The 20,467-nt window shown below is 31.6% G+C and overlaps 2 protein-coding genes across 14 annotated transcripts in view; one reads left to right on the forward strand and one right to left on the reverse strand.

The window, feature by feature from the left end:
• The window catches only part of LOC146995541 (E3 ubiquitin-protein ligase HECTD1-like), a 308,521-nt gene that overhangs the window by 69,352 nt on the left and 218,702 nt on the right, over positions 1-20,467 (forward strand). The gene's annotated exons all lie outside the window — the stretch shown is intronic.
• The window catches only part of LOC146995543 (cullin-5-like), a 153,774-nt gene continuing 135,241 nt past the window's right edge, over positions 1,935-20,467 (reverse strand). For 12 of the 13 annotated variants that reach the window (XM_085824306.1, XM_085824312.1, XM_085824313.1 and 9 more), the window contains 6 exons: positions 17,235-17,328; positions 16,740-16,870; positions 10,201-10,308; positions 4,326-4,390; positions 4,046-4,172; positions 1,935-2,201 (listed from right to left, as the gene is read on the reverse strand). In XM_085824306.1, the coding sequence (XP_085680432.1) occupies positions 1,950-2,201; positions 4,046-4,172; positions 4,326-4,390; positions 10,201-10,308; positions 16,740-16,870; positions 17,235-17,328 (777 nt within the window). In that variant the 3' untranslated portion in view covers positions 1,935-1,949. The remainder of the gene's footprint in view (positions 2,202-4,045; positions 4,173-4,325; positions 4,391-10,200; positions 10,309-16,739; positions 16,871-17,234; positions 17,329-20,467) is intronic. The other variant, XM_085824311.1, reaches the window with a different exon arrangement.

The raw sequence follows: 20,467 nt of genomic DNA on the forward strand, positions 1-20,467 counted from the left end.
GTCTTTTTGTACTAAATCGATGATGCTCTAGAACTTTGTAATTCACTTTTTCTTCCTATCTCATACCGTTTTTGAGATAGATACGCTGTTTTCCACCAGGTGGTGCTGAAAATTATCTCACGTAATAGTGCATAGCCACTTTACTATACCTGGACACCACTGACTATAGCCGTAGCCGTTCAGAAGTTAAACGGGTGGTAGTGCACTTTAGTGGACACCCTGTATATTTTAATATTCCAAAATTCCAACTTTTATTTTTAAACCTGAAAATATTACTTTAAATGAATAACCTCAATAATTATCATTCTAAACATTTAAAGGTACTTCCTGATTACCCAAAACCCTACCGAAAATTCTCAAACTCATCGGTGACTAGATAGCAATAATGCATTAGTGAATTTGGAGAGAAATCTTTGTTTGGGTATCCTTATGTGGAGCACAAATGCTTCTCCACATTCTTGTTTTACATAGAAAAATTAATTTCTCAGAGGAAATTACACCAACTGATATTTGTGTTTGGAATACTACCAGTTTTCTTTATAGAATATCTTTGTTGTACATTCCACTGTCCAACAATACATAGAGCAAGTAATCATCGTAAATTAGATATAGGAATATTCAAACAAATTCTAACACTTTTCTATCAATTTTTCACTTCATATGTCTATAAAATTTGGTTACTTAAAAAGTACAACTTCAAAAAATATGAATTTTTGCATTCTCGGTTATTGGCCACACTACCATATTTCTGAAGAACTGCAATACTTTCTTTTTCATCAGCCCTAAAACATCTTATTTTCTTAATTTTTCAATGATGTAAGTACAATATTTAGCTTATGGAAACAGACGAAAATAATTACACAAACTTAGCTAATAAAAGCTGTTTAAATGTTATGTTTCAAAAGCACATTCAAAAAGCTGTGCCACTGAGGGATAAAAGATTTATACTAGCCCTTTATTCAAAATTATAATACCGTTGCATTTTTCTCTTCACGTATCTTTATATGGATTTGAGTGAATAAGATCACAGCACTTGATGAAAAATAGAAACACAATTTATTGGCCAGTATTATTCAAGACAGCTTCAAAATAATGCTTTTTACAGTCATCGAAGATCTACTACAAACATGCTGGAAGAATCAGCGACACAGCCTTCAGGTTATCTGGCTATAACAGTGGAGACAGCTTCACAGTAAAACACCAGAGTACAGCTCCTGATTCTGCTCGGTCGTTCTCGGTAGTCTACATACTCTCGAGACTCTCCACACTACAACTCGTGATGCACTCGACAATACACAAAAGCACACCTCCCGACTCCTTGGTTCAGTGATTGCCGGAGCTCAACACACTCAAAGATCAAATTTGGCGATGTTCTAACTCAGAATTCCCAAAGAGGCTCTCTCGATGCACTCGACAACAAACTCAGCACTAGATTTGGAGACACTCGCTCAATGAATTGACTAGAACTCTGTGCGAACTGACTCTCCACATACCAGCAGAGTTTATATAGCTTTTGGCTTGTGTTCGAGAACATTCTGGGCTAAACCAGTAAGAATTCGTTTCAGAAGGTTCTCCATCTGTCTATGGCATATAGTCAATTTTGTCGCCAAATGTGGCAATCCTGTCTTCCCTTGCCTTTTTTTGGCAACCCTAAGACTACTTTGCAGAGCAGCTATCTTACTGAGGCTGGGCATTTCGTACCAATACTTTGTAAAAAGTTTGAATAATTTTACATTCAAAGAAATACTCACATTTTATTGCACTTTTAACATTTCAAAAAGAAATAAAAAGATATTCCTTTGCCATGTTCTTAAGATACACTTATTAGTTTATCCAACTAGCAGATTTTCCCATTGCAAAAGAACAGGAAATTTGCTGCTTTTTGCAAATTCATATCAAAATTGCACCATTTAAAAAGATAAAATGAAGTAAAGATATTAATATTAATATTAATATATATATATACAATAATATATATTAAAATTAAGCCAGAAAACATTAAAGAAACTACTTACCGACTGTACAGAATGAGATTCAAGGTACTTAGCAGCCCGCTGCTCTTCCTCTGTCAACTTCTGCTCAGCATATTGCATATAGTTTTGAACACCATTTGCTTCTAAATACTGTGGAGCTTTAACCCTATAGAAAGCTTCTGTTGCATCAATGTACGCCTTTTCAAAATGATCTGAATACATCTGCAACTATGTACAAGAATAAGCACATGCTGTTAGTTCTAAATTGAAACTAAAATATTAAACATAAAATTTATTGATTTTATCTTCAAATACTAGATATAGTTATTTACATCTTCAGTACCTTCAAATAAGAAAAATCAAGGATAGGGAAATTTCACCTTCCTTAGCATGTGATTTCATGGTTGAATCCTGGCGACGGAATTGTTCTAATAAATACATAAATGCTCTACAAGTGGCACTTGTATTAAAATATAGTGAATGATAATTCATTACCACTTGGATTTTACATTTGAGTTTCCAACTTTTAAGTTGCCCTTTAGTGAGGGTAAAATGTAAAGGACTTTTCCCTTTCCTTACCATGTACCTTCATGGTTTAATGGGAAGCATGTCTGGCTGGAAGTAACTGGAAGGTTCAAAGTTTGAATTCCAGCAACAGCATTCCTCATTTTTCTTGTTTCTTGCTTAGATAAATATCTAATAGCTCTGCAAGATACCAATCAATTTCGAGGTGCAAGCAACAATAAAATAATTTAGGCTATAACTACAAGCAAGTGCATGGTGGAACACCAGCATAAGTGGATGGAACAACAGAATATTACCACCAGGTTGTACAGGTATTTCCACTACATTAACTCTGTTTATGTAGATTTCTGCAGTTCTGCTCTAATTTTGAGGGAGGTCACCCTGGAAGATGGCCCGAGGGTCTGCCACCTCCTTTCCACAGCACTGACCACTCGAGAGAAGAGGCTATAACTACAATAGCAATTTTATCCTGGAGGAAGAAGACAAACTTTGTGGGGCAAGCAAAGAATAAGACGTGAAAGTTCACAAAATCCCTATATTAGCAGATTTACAGAAAATTTCATGATGGAAGATAATAATGTTTGGGGAAGGGAGAGAATCTGCTAGAATTGCAGCAGCAACGTTGTAACTAGTACATGACAAAATAAGCATTATTAGATTAAATTTACATTTATAAACCAATCAAATTCTATGAACACATTCAATAAGTTTATTTTTGATCAAGATTATGATCTGACTAGATTGTGTTTTTTAATATTATATCAGATATATGCAGTTTTTTTTTTTTTCCCACTTAAGTAGAACACTTTAAAAAAGAAAAGAAAAAGCATCATTTGGCATCAAAATTGTTTATTGGCACTGATAGCAACAGAAGGCAACTTTATGTAACTTCAGCTGGTTAATTCAAAGTTTAATCTTGTAGTTTGGATCTTGGAGTCAGATTAGTTTGCAGTACACTTTTTGGATATTTTAAAAGAAAATGGCATAAAAATATAATGACATATTTAAATATTATGTAGTAATTATAACAAAATTTAAAAAATCATATATAAAATCTAAAATTTATGGATTTATTTGCATTTACAGAAAAATTTGATAGTTGTGAAGCCTCAGAAAATTCCTTAATGCTTAGATTTTTGATTATTTTGCACTGCATTTTTGCAAAATTCTAATGGAAAATTACACATAAAAAAAAAAAGAAGAAAAAGAAAAAGAAGGAAATATTTTGAAATTTGCCAAAAAAACCTGACAGTTTTAAAATTTTAAAAATTCCTTAAAATTCGTGAAAATTTGTGTCATGATTAAGTTAATACCCTCATTAAAACCACAGCAAACGCAACTTTTTTCTCAACACTACTGTATGTAAGATAGTATAAATTGTCTTTACTGATACATAATTTCTTATAATCATGTCTATTACAACTATTACTTAATCTTACTACATGTGAATTTGCAAACTGACATCATACAAACTTCTTTTCAATCATTTTTAATAGTAAATGTCTATTCTATGTTTGAAATAGCAAGAAGAAAATACAAATACATACTACTTTCATTTGTTCCATTTCTTTTGATGTCAGTCTTCTCCTTGTACGTGCTTTCCTAAGCACAATCTCACAGTAATTCAAAAAATATTCAGGATAATGAGACTGTGAACGTGTTTTGCTGCCAGCCCTATACACAAGAAAACATTAATACTCAAAATCAGATCTGTAAGAATTTTTCAAAAATTACTAAAATTGCTTTAAAAGTTGCACTTTGATAGTTTATGTTACAGAGTAAAATAACCAATTTAAGAAATTTACATGAAAACAGAAATAATCTTACCCATTTTGTTTTGCAGTTATTCCTAAACTGAAAATGGATGAATCATTGATAACTTGCTTAAAGGCCTGTGAAGGAAAAATTAAAAATATTAAACAAACAGGGGAGCATTATAATTCAAAATCTGCCTGTTAATATCAAAAAGTAATAAATCTTTCTACTACAGCAAATAGAATAATGGAATTCAATAAGTATCTAATGCAATAATAAAAACCACAATTAAATGCATCACACAGTCCAGTAAATCAAGTCAGAAAGCTTAGAACTTTCTGACTAGGTTTATAAAGTGAGGCATACAAATTTTAAATTAAAAAGAAAAAGATTATGACACAATATTTATATAAACACATAAGAATAATAGTAAATTATCAAATTCAATTAAGTTTGCTCTAAAAAGATTGTTTTCTTCTTCCACTATAGAACAGAATTCTATTGTAACATGTGAAAGTTCTGAGTTTATATTCTTTTGCTATTTTATTCACTTTAGCTAATATCAAAAACCAATTTTGAATTTGATTTGAAAATCAAAGTTATTAACATTTCTAATAAAGTCAAACTCAAAATTTAAACACACAATCCCCCCCCCCTCTTTCAGAGTAAAGTTTTATAGATAATTCCACAGTTAAAGGTGAGTATCTTTTATCTAAGCATTAATTCCTTTCTGTCATGTAATTCAATTAACTTGATTGAATGAGTTTAGATTCTTACTTAAATTCAGTTGTCTTATTAAATTAGTTTTGTTTGCCACTGAATTTCATATGCATATATACACATGGCTTTAAATATTTGTTAAGCTAGAAGAATTTTGTTTTTAAATAAATAAATGATTTAAAAAAAAAAAAGCAAAGTCAATCTTTCAGTTTTATAAACTGTATATGTACTTGTTATATGCCTTAAAATGAAAAATAATTTTTGCAAACAAAGTTATATAATAATTTTAATCTTCAAAATATGGGGAAGGGGGAAAAAATTTTTTCCATGCTCTCAAAAAATTCAATTTTCTAGACATTGTTGCTTATTAATATCAGACAGATGAAAAATTACCTTAGCTATCAGTTATCAAGCTCAAGATGTTTGCCTAAAACATCATAATAGAAGTACCTAGATATGAGACAGATGGGAAATTTCTCATCTGCCACTTAAATTGAATGTACCTTGAGCATCTCATCACTACTTCAAAGAAAATAAAATTTAAGTGATTTTTATGAATTCTGTTGACTGTTTCTTAAGAACGAAGAATAGTTTCTTATCTTTCATTTTCCGTAGATTTTAGGTAAAGTTCTGTCCAGTTAAAGACTGCTATGAATCATAACTGTCAATGACAGCCATTGAGATTTAGAAATAGTTGCATGTACACTTTGCTATCTTTCCATAAAATTCTGACTTTTGGATTTCAGTAATTTTAATTCTGCTTGCAATAATTTATGTTAAATAAGTATTACTGCTACTAATCGGAATTTTTAACTTGACAAATTTTTTTAATAATTTCAACTAATTTAAGCATAGCACCAGAAACTAATACAGTACAAAGTCTGAAATCCTGACGTCCATTATCCGGAATGATCTAAAATCCAGACCTCAAAAGCCACAAAAACTTTTTTGGGGGAGGTATATTTTTTTTTACACATGTGCATTTGATTTTTCCTTCCATAATAAAACACGTGGAGATTTTCATTTAAAAATTTCGATTCTTAAATTCATTTAGGCACTAAATAAAATAACTTGTTATGGAAAAACAATCATGTAAGCATAAATTTGTGAGATTAATAATTTGGATCTGTAGCTGTCTGCTTGGCATACATCTCAAACCGAAACACTCACCTATTTTATATCCATGATGTCGACCTGGCAAGTCATTATTTATTATATTTTGCTTTCTTCACTGCATGTTTATCAATACATGACAGCTTCAGTAATAACTTATGCAATAATATTTAAACTTTTTTTTTATATTAGTAATTGAATAACAAGAGTATGGCAACCTTTTATGCTTAGCAATGATTATAGATTTTTAAATGCTTTAATAAATGTTGACAAGGCAAATTCAACAAAAATTTCTTTTCATATTCTAAAAATAGATTTTGTTAATGAAACTCATAGGCCAAAAGATTACATTTAGTGCTATTTTAATTAAGAATAACTGATATGTTATTCACCATAAACCCAGAAGCGGCGGCAGAATTTAGGGAAGACGAAATTTTTAGAATTTGAGGAAGCACCGAGCAGGAAAATTAAGGGATGAGAAGGTTTTATGATTTAGAATGGATGCAAAGTTAAAGTGCGGTGAAAATTTAGAACTTGGGAAGGCACTTTGTAGCAGAATTTAAGACCCGTAGAGACTGCATTATGTGATTTTAGCGGCGGCCCTAGATAAAGCATTAAGCTACGAACTTTAAAGACATTCAGGTACAGTAGACTCCCGATTATCCGCGCCTGCCGCACATTTTTTTTTTTTTTTTTTTAAACAAGCGTAAAGCAAACAAAATAAAAATTTTCACAAAACTGAGCAAAACGGTAAATTTGCTAACATCGTGCTTATTTATTGCAAAAATATCCCAGGCCTTCTCGGAACCTTACCCTCGGCCCCTATGATGAGTAAGTGATTACTCACGCTTGCAGTGCTCGCTCCACCGCCCTTTCTCGTCTTAATCTTACTGACACGTTCACTTCCTTTCACTCGCCATTGTTAGTTTAAGCCTAATAGTGTTTGTGAACCGGTCCGAGTTAAATTTCTTATCTTTTTATTGTATTCAGTGCTTGTGCTTTTTGGTTTTGTGTTTTTGTTACTCATTTAAAATGTCAGGAAAATGAAAGAAGGTTGTGTTGACGATAGCGCCAAAACTAGAATTAATTTCCAAAGTAGCAAACAGCGCTACAAGGTAGCATATGGAATTGGATTACAGAATCGCGGAAACAACAGTGCGTGACATTCTAAAGCAAAAAGACAAACTGGTGAACTTTGCATCAATGTCGGATAGTGCTTCCGCAAAGAAAACGCGAAAAAGTGTGAAAGGTTCTACCTTTGATGAGCTAGACACGGCATTGACAGAATGGTTAGCTGAAGTACGAAAACAGGGTACTCCTGTAAATGGTCCTATCATTGCGGTGAAGGCAAAAACCTTTTTTGAGTTGTTAGGCCTGAAAGGAAATTTTGATGCATCTTTTGGCTAGTTGACTTGTTTTAAGCAGCGACATGGAATTCAAGAAATTGGACTTCATTGGGAGAAACTTAGTGGTGACCAACAAGCAGCCGACGATTTCCACCATGAATTTGAAGAATTTGTATTAAAAAAAAGAGCTATCTTTTGATCAAATTTAAAATGCCAACGAATCGGGACTTTTGTCGACAAATCGGGAATCGCACTTTAGCATTTGAAAATGAAAGTAAAGCGGCGGGTTATAAAAGCAGCAAAGCATAGGATCACTATCATGTCTTGCAGTAAGGCTACCGGTGGACATAAACTTAGACTTGTTGTCATTGGAAAGTTAAAAAAAAAAAAAAAAAAAAAGAGAGAGAGAGAGATCTTTCAAAGGCACAAGGATAGAAAATTTACCCGTTGTTTACTTTAACCAAAAAAAGGAATGGATGGACCGAAACATTTTTCAAGAATGGTTCGAAAACATCTTTTTTCTTCAAGTGCAAAACATCTTAAATCGAAAAGCCTGCCTGAAAAAGCTGTGCTATTGATCGACAACACACCTTCTCAGTCAGCAACAAGCATGTTAAGTCTTCTGATGGACAAATTTTTGCAAAGTTTCTCCCCCCCCAAACATTACTGAGCTAACCCAACCCATGGAACAAGTAGTCATTGCAACAATGAAGAGAACATACAGAACCAAGCTGCTAATGACCAAAATTGAAGAAGGTTATCTGAAAGAGTTTTGGAAACACTACACAATCTTCGACAGCATCTACGATATTGCATCTGCATACAACTCAGTGAAACCGTCAACCCTCATAACATTATGGAGAAAACTCATGCCTAATGTTGAAGCCAACAACAACCTAACCCCTTTGAGTTGTAAAGAAGAGAAGGAAGCTATAGAGACGCCCACAGCAACTTTTGCCGATATGGTGAAAACAGTTCCGAGTGGTGAGAACGTTGATGCTGAAAGCATTAACGAGTGGTTGGAGTGTGACGTCAACGAACCTGACTTTGAACGCTTGACAGATGACGAAATTGTGAAGAAAGCAAGGGGAGAGACCGAGAATGAAGGACAGTGAAGTGAAGACGAAGAAGATACTGTGCATATGCAGAAGACTCATGAAGCGGCTTTGCACAAGTCTACAGATTACTGAGCTATTTGGAAGAACAAGACGACACGGAGTTGGCCGAGAAACTTATGCTACGAAAAATGCAATCTCGGATCAAGAGAAAATGCTTCCAAAGCACAAAGCAAACACAAATGACTGATTGTTTCAAAAAGGTTAGTTTTACAGTTATGCTTTTGTAATTACATAATACATTACAGTATTAAAACAGTACATATTTATTAATTTTTCTGTGTATCCTTGACGCCTCTCGTAAGTATACAAAACACTTTTCTATTTTCATTAACAAAATGCATTTTAGGATAGTTTTGAGTGATATACTAAAATATTAAGCGTTAGTTAAACATTTCCCGCTGTTTATTTTACATTTTATTGTATATAAAACGATTTTTCAAAGTTGGAATGACGGTTTTTTCTTTTGCTATATCCGTTTTTAGCTTTTTTTCGGATTATCTGCGATTTTTGTTATCCGCGGCGGCCGCACCACCCAATTCCGCGGATAATCGGGAGTGTACTGTACAGCAAACCAAAGGTGAAATTTTCCAATTAACGGATTTTGTCAAGAAACGTGGAGAAGCGGTAAATGAAGATGATATAAAAGAAGTTTTTCATTGCAACGACAATGCCCCAATTATCAATCAATTAATGGACAGCGAAATCTGTAGTATGGTTCAAGATCCAGAAAATACCGCTTCCGATAGTGAAGAAAGTGACAGAGCGGTTATTGAAAATGAAAAAATTTCGATTTATAAGTTAGCTGGTATTCTCCACACAGCAATTACAGGACTTGAACAGTGGAACTTTGTAACTGAACAAGAAATTATGTCTGTTTATAGAATTAAAAAGAAAGTATGAGCACAAAAAAATAAAGCAACTTAAACAACTTACATTGAAAGAAAGGTTTAATAAAAAAAAAAACAAATAAATAGTAAGCTGCTTTTTTTTTTTAAATTAATAAATTTTGATACTTTTTAGATCATAATTTCTCTTTATTTCATAAACTCAAATTTCATATTTTTAATTGTATAATTTCTACATGCCATCTTACTAAATTTTAACTGATGATCTAATATCCAGAAAAGTCCCAAATCCGGAACCGCTGAAGTCCTGACGAGTCCAGATTTCAGACTTTGTACTGTATAACTGCATTTAAATCAGGCAAGTGGACAAATGACTGTGGGAACTGCAACTGTAACTAAGATTATATAAAAGCGCCGTCTAGAATAGGGTGTGATCAGACGAAAAGTGAACAATCATGAGGATGGATGTGTACAAAATGTTTTACAACTATTCTTTTACTTTTATTTTCATTCTTATGTAAATAAATTCTAGTTTTAACTTCATGAATTGTAGTCATGTTTATCATCAAGTCTTCCCTACATAACAGATAATGTAACTGAGTGCAATTTTTTGGTCCATTTCTAATCTTCCGTGCCTTTTCAAACATAAACTTCACCACTATAGTCATAATTTTATCTCATTTTGTGCTTTTAGAGAGATCTGAACTAAAACAAAAAAGACAAAGAAACAAAAAAATTTATATACCTAATCATAACTATATACCATATGGTAAATTTTTTAATTATAACATAATATGTGTAATACCTTATCTCTTGATGCTGTGAACCTAGAGTCATCATTAAATGCTTCTTTGACTAGTTTACTAAATCTTATAAATAATTCTATTGCCTGGGCAACATATTTTTCACAGTCCTAGAAAAGACGGTAAACATAAAAACAAATCAATAAATGATAAAATAAAAAGCATTTGTTATATTAAAAGAAAAAGATGAATTTTGTTTAATGACTCAATTTTATGTACTCGCAGATATAATAACACAATTGCAAAAATTTATATTCTCAAAAAACAAAGGAAACAATTTTCATATTGTTTCTTTCTTTAGAATAGCATATTTGTTTAGAAAACCTACAGAAACATTTGTTAGAAAACCAACAGAAAGAATTTTTTTGAGTATTCATAATTTCAATCCTTAGATTATTTAAAATTTCAATGCCTTAATATAATTTATTATTACTCAGGCATGTCTCTTGATACAGCTATTATCTACATATACTTTGTTAAATCATCATGCATCTTCTAATATAACATACCAGTAGTTCTAAGACACATTAGTGATTTTCAGTTCTAATAACAGAGAAAAAGGATATGATTCAAAGAAAATACAATGAATGAAATCAAATGTTTAAATATGTTTAGAAAACTGTTTTTTAATGAGAGTTTGATCTATTTGCAATTTTAAATTCCTATTTAAATTAATAATTTGAAAAATATGCAATTATAAGATCCATCAATTCTAATCTGTTTTTAGTAATGTTTATACAATCGTTAACAAAAGTTGAATCTTAGATTTAAAGAAAAAAAGTATAAATTATTACTGGGAAAAGCATACCTAACTGTTAAATTAAGTTTGCTGAATTAAAACTTTGCTTGAAATTGTTTCCAAAGTTATACATATGATACATTGATAATCTTGACTCGACTGGCTTACAGCTATTCACAGCCTCATATCAATGCTCAAAAGGGTGAATAACCACTTCTGGCACCTTTCTTATACAGTTAGCTGAACAACTGTTCCACCAAATGAGCATATCAACTTAGTATAGTGAGCAAGAGGAATTAAAGCCTCTAAATAAGATGAAAACTGAAAGTTGGAAAATATTGCTAAGCTGCGTGTAAAAAAAAAAAAAAAAAAAAAAAAAAAAAAAAAAAAAAAAAAAATTGTTGATTTGTCAAGAAAACACATATACAGTAAAAGCTCAATTATCCAGCATTCAAATAATCAGAAAGTTTAATTAACGAGAATATTTTAAAATTTTAGTAAATTCATTGTTATTATTTACAAAAAATTAAATAAATGAGAGACTTTTACAGCCATCATGAAACACACAGGGACTATGACCCAGAATTTTTTTTAAAAATGTCTTCAAAATAGTGATATTTAGTCCAAATAATGGATAGATATGATATCACATTACAATCATAAGATCTTTGCCCTGTTTTTATGGAAATCCAATTAATTTTCAAAAAGCCTTTTTTTTTTCTTTTTGTAAAGAAGGATGTAAGTTAATAGTTGTTTATTTGTTTTTCTTTCACATTTTGAAGGAATGATTAAAATTTGGGACTTGCCCTAGATGAGCAAGCAGTGGGTTATAGAGGCAATGCTAAATTTTTTGCCACAGAGTACCTACCTAAATTTTAAAAATTCCACAGCCCTTAAATTCTATCGCCAGTGCTATTTCACTGTTTGTAATCATTTTGGTGCCAACCCTGGAGTAGCATTTATATTTATATTAAGTTATATGATCCTGCCAAAGTGTGTGTTAATGGGCACAATATGATATTTTATTTGAAAAAAAATGGTTAAACACTGGTGATACAACATGAAAAGTTTTGACAAGTAATTTAAGCTTTTTTAGATAGTATAGCCATAACTCGTATCCTGCAATTAACTAATTTAATAAAGAGTAACCAGTTCTTTCAAATTTTGGCCAGAATGATTAGCAGAAATTTGGCAGGATCTCCACCAACTTTCATGGTCTATGGCAGCGGTTCTCAACCTTTTGACTAACGTGTACCATCTAAACAAAAACTGAAAACCTTTAGTACCATCATTACAAAGTACTACTACATCACCACTCTTGAACAAAGCTCAGATCGCATAAATTTACAAGTGTTAGAGAAAAGACTCAGTCAAGATGTTGGGGTTTTAATTTTTGAATTCAATAGTTAAAAATACTTCGCTTCTTTACCACCAATTTTTCTCTTGTGTACCACCCAGAGATTTCACTGTCAGATAAGATGTATTACTTTTACATGGTTAAGGCCTATGACTATAGATCACCTTTTATGTCTGAAATGCATTTTTATTCTTTAAATATTCATGACGTTTAGATAGGCTTTTGATATTCAAGCTGATAATAAGCAAGATGGCAGTTTTCATAATTTTATAACAGATATCTTCCCCACATTCATTTAGCTTTTCTACCATGTTTACTTTTATACCTTCAATTATCCCAAATTTTCCCTTACTATGCATTTCCTGAGTTTTCCAGATTGTCGAGTTTTTACTGTAATTATATTATTACTTATCACTTTGGGAAAAAATGCTGAATATACAATGTATTTTGGTTTTGAATAGAACACATTACGGAAAAATCATTTATACCATGCACAGAAAAGCAAAAAATACATATCCAAAGACAGACATACAGTACATGAAAATATAAATACATAAGCAATACTTTAATAAATCCAAGAAAAGCAAATATTATATAACCATTCATTGAGATGCAAACTAGATTTTTTTCCCTAGTAAGGCCACTGCCAGTTTTAGAATGCCTAAAGCAGGTTTGATCTTTCTTATTATTAACTGTGTTTTCAATCCAAGAGATATGACTGTTCACTGTTGGATTTCTAAACTGACAAATAAATAAATGTATGTATAGATTTAAAAATACAGTGATTTATATAAAAAAATATCTTCATAACAGCAGATATCTTCTCTGAGACTGCAATGGTGGTGACTCCAATACATGGTAAATAAGTCACAGCTAGTAGGGTTTTTTACTTATTAATGTGCTGGTCATTTCTGGAAAAATTTTTGTGAGTTTTGCAACCAGTATTACAGTTCCCACTCTGCTGCCATTTTGTAATTAAAATAAAATGAATTTACATTTCATGACATGTTGCAGGCAGTGGAATTGGAATACCTGGAAATATTTGCATCCATTTCTGCTTGTCTGACTGCTCTGTCTGCAGCTCTGTTTCTAACTATACAGTGGGAAGCTACTATAGTGGGGGATTGTAGATATATACAGTTTTTGCATTTTCTTGATAAGAGGATAGCTGCATTTCTTTTATAGGTGGCAGACTAGACATGTAATTAAAGTATATGCAAGTTTTTATGCATCTTGGTACTTATATGAGTCGTTGCTACACATATAGTCACCAATTCTGTCTGAAATACAGTTTCTATTACTTTGTCTGCACATTCAAGTACTAGTTTCAAACTTATTTTGAAGAATACAGTATCTACTTTTCACTCATCTGTGTACAGTTTAAAAAACGTATTTTCCAAAATGCCATGGAAGTTGGTGAAAATTGTTAAATGTCATCAACTTAGTGACAAAAATTAGCACTAAGGCCAAGTAAAAGGAATTTTGCTGTATCTCCAATTCTACAAGAGATATCCTTAATACTGCCACATCAATTGATTTAGAAGTTAAATTGCTACAAAATAATACATAAATTTAAAGACTAACACATAAAGCAGCCACAAATCCTAGATTAAAAAAAAACATAATAAAAAAGCATAAAATTACCTTACAAAAGGCATAAAATAAATAAATACAAATAAGCAACAACACAAAAATATGTAAAACCAAATTATAAACACATAAATACAAATAGCTATATAAATTACAATGACATACACTATTGTAAATCTGTATACAAAGAAAGACAATGATTTACAATACTCTCATATTTTTTAACAACTCCAATACCTGTTAAATGTTTTTTAGTTCACAAAAAAAAAATTTAAACAGAGATGACTGTGACTATAGCCATTGGGGATCACAGCTCTCAAACATACAAAAATTTATTAGTTTCAAATAGTTAATTTATACCAAATATATTTTCATTAGGTAGTTTGGTTCCTTATATTTGTGCAGAGTTAGGTAGGCCTGAAACTACTAAAAATTTGGAATATTTAAGGAATTATGTAAGTTAATATACAAGGTGAGACCAAAAAGTGACTCACCCCTCCTTTCAAAAATGAGAACAGCCGATGACCTGACACATGCACATTACGATATTTGGTACGCAACGTTGAAGTTCAGGGTCATTTGAAATTCAGAGTCAGTCAAGTTTCTTGTTTCCTGTCTGTTTGTGCAGTCACTTAAACCTGAAAAGTGTTAGTGCATTGCACAATTTACCAGAAAACAATAATGAAATTCTGTTTTAAAATGGGTAAAATTGCTACATGAACCTTGGAAATGCTTCGAAGTGTGTATAGTGAAGACACTTTATCTCACAAGATAGTATTTCAGTGGTTCAAACTTTTCCGTGAAGGCTGTGAAAGCATGGAGGATGACATCGCAGTGGAAGACCAATGATGAGCAGACTGACAGCAAATGTTGAAAGAGTTAGGAAGTTATTGCTGCAAGATCGCAGTTTGTCCATCCGAATAATGGCAAACAAATTGAATCTTCCTCATGAAATCTTCTGAACAATATTGATGCAGGATTTGGGTAAACAAAAACTTTGTGCGACGTTTGTCCCTCATTACTTAAGCGATGAACAAAAACAGCGGCGATTGGACTCCTGTGGCGACTTGATCAATGCAGAAGATAAAGATGACACATTTTTACAATCAATCGTCACAAGAGATGAAACGTGGTGTTTTGTGTATGATCCAAACATGAAACGCCAAAGCATGGAATGGTGCACTCCCTTATCGCCGAAATCAAGAAAGTTTCACTCCAAAAAATCAAAGGTTAAGACAATGTTGATTACCTTTTTCAAAGCACAGGGAATTATCAATAAAGAATACATACTGGAAGGTCAAACAGTTAAAGGTGAATTTTATTGAAATGTTATGAAGCACCTCCTGGCTCACATTCGTTGTGTTCGGCCCCATCTCCCTGCATCAAGCAAGTGGTTTCTGTTGCATGATAGTGCACGCCCTCATACTGCAATGTGTGTTAGATGGTTCCTCGTGCAGCAAAAGGTTACGGAGTTATTTCACCCTCCTTATTCCCCTGATCTTGTGCCAGCAGACTTTTTTCTCTTTCCATGACTGAAATTGGCACTAAAGGGACACCGATTTTCAAGCATCTCAGACATTCAAGCTGCTGTTACCAAGGAACTTAACACAGTCTCAAAGGACTAAACTATAAAGTTTCTAGATAGTTTCTAGAAACTATAAAGTTTCCAGAACTTGTATGAACATTGTCAGAAGTGTATTGTAGACAGCGGGAACTACATCCCGCCACCTACAATACACTTCTGACAAGGTATTTATATGCAAATATATAATATTTTACATGTAATGGTATTTATATGTAAATATATAATATTCTGGTATTTATATGCAAATATATAATACAGTTATTACTATGACATCAGTCACCTTACTTTTTGGTCTCACCTCGTGTAATTCCATAGCTCACTCAATAATAATAAACATTCTTACTTATACATATATATACACATACACATGTGTGTGTATATATAGTATATATATATATATATATATATCATGTACAAAAAGGATAGAGAATGGCCTTATCAACACAAAAAACTCAAGGCAGTGACCCAAACAAGTTTGAGAAACACTAACTTAGAGCATAAAATATGATAAATCAATCATGACTAATGCATGGATAAAAGCAATATAAATTTAACTGATTTTCAGCCTCCTTATCTATCAATTTTCCTACATACAAATTAATCTTTTTTTTTTTTCTTTTGTTTTTTAATTTCTGATTTACATATATTATTTCTAGCTTAGATAAATGTAACTTGAAATCCTTTCCCAAAGAACTGATCCAAACAGCTTTCGATGCAAAATATTGGAGGTTTCCTCAGATGGCCAACAGAAGTAGGAAAATTGCCAGTGTTTGGTGTGGGATATAATAATTGGTCTTATTACATTATCCCTATTTCTTCCCCCAAAGAATTGACATGCAGGGATTTTCACACCAAATCCACAGTTTCTAGGAATTAGGGATGGGTTGTTTCTTTGTTTAGCACTAGATTAATGTAATTTGATAACTTCCTATTTCTTTAGCAATTCTGAAGGAAATTTCAAATACTGCCATTATTTTGACTGAAAAGCACTGTAAAAGGTATCATCATTAAAGACTCTGAAAAAAAATGTAAGTTAAGTAAAATATTTCATCCCATCAGTAAAAGATATAGAATACAATACTATAGCTAGAAACTAATATCTGAATTAACTAATTTCAAAAAGAATATTGGAACAGGAACTTCTCTCCCAAAATTTCCATAACTCTTTTCACTTAATTAATCATATAAATTATGAGTCAAATTCCATACGAATGAGCTTAACATCATCAAATATTAATACATAATGCAATTAATTACACAACATAAATACCTGAGTAATAATGGGTGCAGCAGCCTTCATTTCAGCTAAACCTTCACTAATAATATAATGCTCTAAATCTCTTAGCATAGGACTAATACCATCTGAAGCTTTGTCCATCAATTTGAACATCAACTGAAGCTCTGAAATGCAATTCCCTTTTAAATTAAAAACTACAGAATAAACAATGAAATTGGAAGAAAGAAAAACATCCACAAAATTTTCATTCTTTAAAACTAAAGAATTTAAAAAACTAAAGAATAATGTAAATTAAAGAGTAATATTAAAAACTAAAGAATAATGTATTATATTTTTACAAACAACAGCCCTTTTCTAAAAAATAATTTTCAACTCACTTGTCTGCTATCAAAATTACGATAACAGTTAACTAATAACCTACATGCAGATAATAAAGTTTTAAAATTCATGTTAAGTAAGTCTTGTTAAACTTACTTAACATGAATTTTAAAACTAAATTTTAAACTAAGTAAGTTTAACAAGACTTACTTTCTGCCTCATGATTTTTTATCATTGCTGGACATTCTGCTAAAATAACTTCTTGAAATGTTGTAACAAGCAAATCTACAATGCATCTGGTAAACTAGCAATAAAGAAACATTTATTAATTCTGCATTTAAAATAAAACTGGATAACAGACAGATTAAATATGTATTAAAAGAACAAAATAAGCTACATAGGAAGACTAGTTAATGAATAAAACTCTTCAAATTCTGCTGCTATAGAAACAAATTCTATTATTATAAAAATAAAACTGCATGATATACTGATGTAGCAATCAGTTTTGTTTTTCAACATTAACTCCACTCACATCAAAGCTCATTCCATCAGTGCATAAAAGTCCCAATACTTACTGCATCAAAATTTTTTTGCATTATGTTGCAATCATATAAAGATTTCTTGCTCAGTGTCTGCATCATCCACAAAACATGCACTGCCAAAGTGAGCTTTGAGGAAACTAAAGTGAAACTCACTTGCAAACATCAGTCCATAATGTCAGAATATGATTTAACACTCACAATCAATCCTATCTTTAGAAATGTAAAAAAGAGGCTTCACAACCATAGCTAACCTAATATATATTTAGTACTTTGACATAAATCAATACCTTTTGGTAAACACCAATAATGATACATGTGTCCTTTCCATGTAAGTGTTATGCCAGCTCTAGAAATTTTTTTGTATTTCCTAAGTTGCCCTGATTAGCGTAGAGGACAGTGACACTGTCTGCTGTACTGATGGGCATAGGTTCTAATTTTGGAGAAGGCACTGATGTTTGTCAGCGTCTATGTGGCGTGGAGAGCACTCAAAATACTGGCAAGCTGAAAGTAATCTTCAGTAGTTTGGTGGCAAAAGAAGAGTGGAAGACCTTTTGAAACCTTTGGGATGTGCTCCATCAAAATGGGGGTAGAAACGTACAGTTACTGCATTGGGATAATAACTGTATGACCAATAGTGAATGTATTTGTATTCTTCTAAAGACTGTTACTTTAGTCACTTTAAGGAAATATTTCCCTTTTTAACTAGCCTTATAATCATGGTAACAACTACTGCAAAGACTGCCGAGTTTGCTAATTTTCTAAAATTCCCTAATCCTTTATATACAATGAAGACAACATAAATTAAAATCATGAATGAAGGAAGGTCCACTAAGATCTTGAAGTGCACATTTTAAAGAAACAGAGTTTAGAAACACATAAGTTTTCTCTTTCTTTTCCTTTCCTGCTTAATATGCTCTCTCTTCTTGAAGGCGAGGGTTTAATACAGGATAAAGATGGCTTCTTTTGTTTACCATTTAATGTCAACTTCAAATTAATTAAATACTAGCACTTATCTAGATAATTTTTACTGCATTTCATATCATGTATTTACTAGATTTATAGAGATACTAATCAAAAGCAATCCATTATTTTCTGGCCCGTTCTATTTTGCTAAAAATTTACGAGTCTTCCAATGTTCCTAAAATGAAACTGCACGTAACAATGGTTGAATAATAGAAATAGTGTTAACAAAATTGTCATCAAAGTATTGGAATAAGAACTGGGAACTGGTTTGAAAGATGTCATTTGCCTTATTTAAACGACTTCATATGGAGAGACAGATAACCTGTGGTGTTAGAGTGATACAATTTTGTAATCTAATTGTCAGATAATATGTGTAGGAAATTAAAAATAATTAATCAATTAATTAAAAACTGATTAATTTGCTTATATCAAAAAGACATTTCATTGCCCCAAAATGCCAACTGATTGTTGGCAATGTGGTGTATTGGCAATTATGAGCTAATACCCAGACACTATAAATTCCTGTAACACAGGGTCCCCAACCTCTCTGTCCCTAAGAGAACATTCTACAATATCTGTTGGATGGTGGGCACCATTTATTTTTTCAAGGTGAATTATAGTTGGAAAGAGTTAATATTACATGCACGTAAAAAAAAAGATTGGTTGCATTTTGTTTTGTGCTGGTATCAGGGTTGCCACTCAAACAGGAGAACGAAATTCCCTCCCTTTTTCAGGTTTTCCAGGAGTGTTTTTAAGAAAATTCCAGTCTATCCATGTAGTGTGCATTTGTTGTGCTAAAGGTAAATTAATTGTGGTGCCACTTGATAACACAAAAATTTGCTAACTGCATATAACTTATATACATATATATAAAGTATATTACCAAAACATTACTATTATGACTACAATAGGAGTTATTTTCCATTTTCCCCAATAACTTTCATTTACAAAAGAAATTAAATAAGTACAATGCATTCCATCTAAACCAAAACCAGAAATGAAATTCATTGATTTTTCAATGCAATGTATGAACTTTTAAACATAAGATTTTCTCCACCATTAATTGTAATAAAATTATGTCATGAATGATATTAAAAAGTATTATACATAAATTCTGGAATGGAAGTTATTGTTCACAAAATGGCAGTGCGGGGCCCATTTATATCTATCCTATTAAATAATATATAATTGGCAAACAATCACCTCAGTGATATTTCAACACTTGCTAAATTCTGAAAGGTTAAAAAAGCATTTTTTATGCAAAACTGTTAATATAAGCATACATAATATATGTTAAATGAAAAATATTTATTAGAATTAAAAATATGACATTTAATATATTTAAACAAAACACTAATAGAAAAAATACTAATGAAAAATAAGCACCAAATTAGATTTCTTGTTTTAACTTTGCAATTTGCAAGTCAATTGAAGAAACATCTCTGCTCAATTTTTGTTTTTTTGACTCCAAAATTTTAATCTGTGCCTTGTTCCTTTTGTCTAATAGTATTTTTTATGTTTATTATCACACAGTTTTTTGTCTTCGAGTGCTCGGTGATATGCACCACGAGCAGATCTGGCATATCATAACATATAAGGAGTTACATTAATATTAATCACACCTCCATTTACTTTTATAGCATCATAAACAGTTTGCACTGCTGTTAAAGAATTTTCCTGCAGATTTTCCACCAACATATCATTATTAACTGAAAATCCACTTTCTACTGTGGAATTGCCATGTGATAAAATTAGAACTAGTTTTACAACACTCCAAAGTTCTTTAAAATCTGAGTTATTAATCAAATCCTTATAAAAGTGATCAAGTCACATTGAAGCATAATTAGTAAAAGCGTCTTTCCAAACACCCTTACTTCTGAATAATAATTCTTTAAACTGCATTTTTGATTTATCTGAAACTGTGGAATTTATCCATTC

The sequence above is a fragment of the Stegodyphus dumicola genome, chromosome 9, assembly GCF_044657685.1.
Source record: "Stegodyphus dumicola isolate Sdum_Otavi_A_Nest chromosome 9, ASM4465768v1".
In the NCBI taxonomy this organism is placed as follows: domain Eukaryota; kingdom Metazoa; phylum Arthropoda; class Arachnida; order Araneae; family Eresidae; genus Stegodyphus; species Stegodyphus dumicola.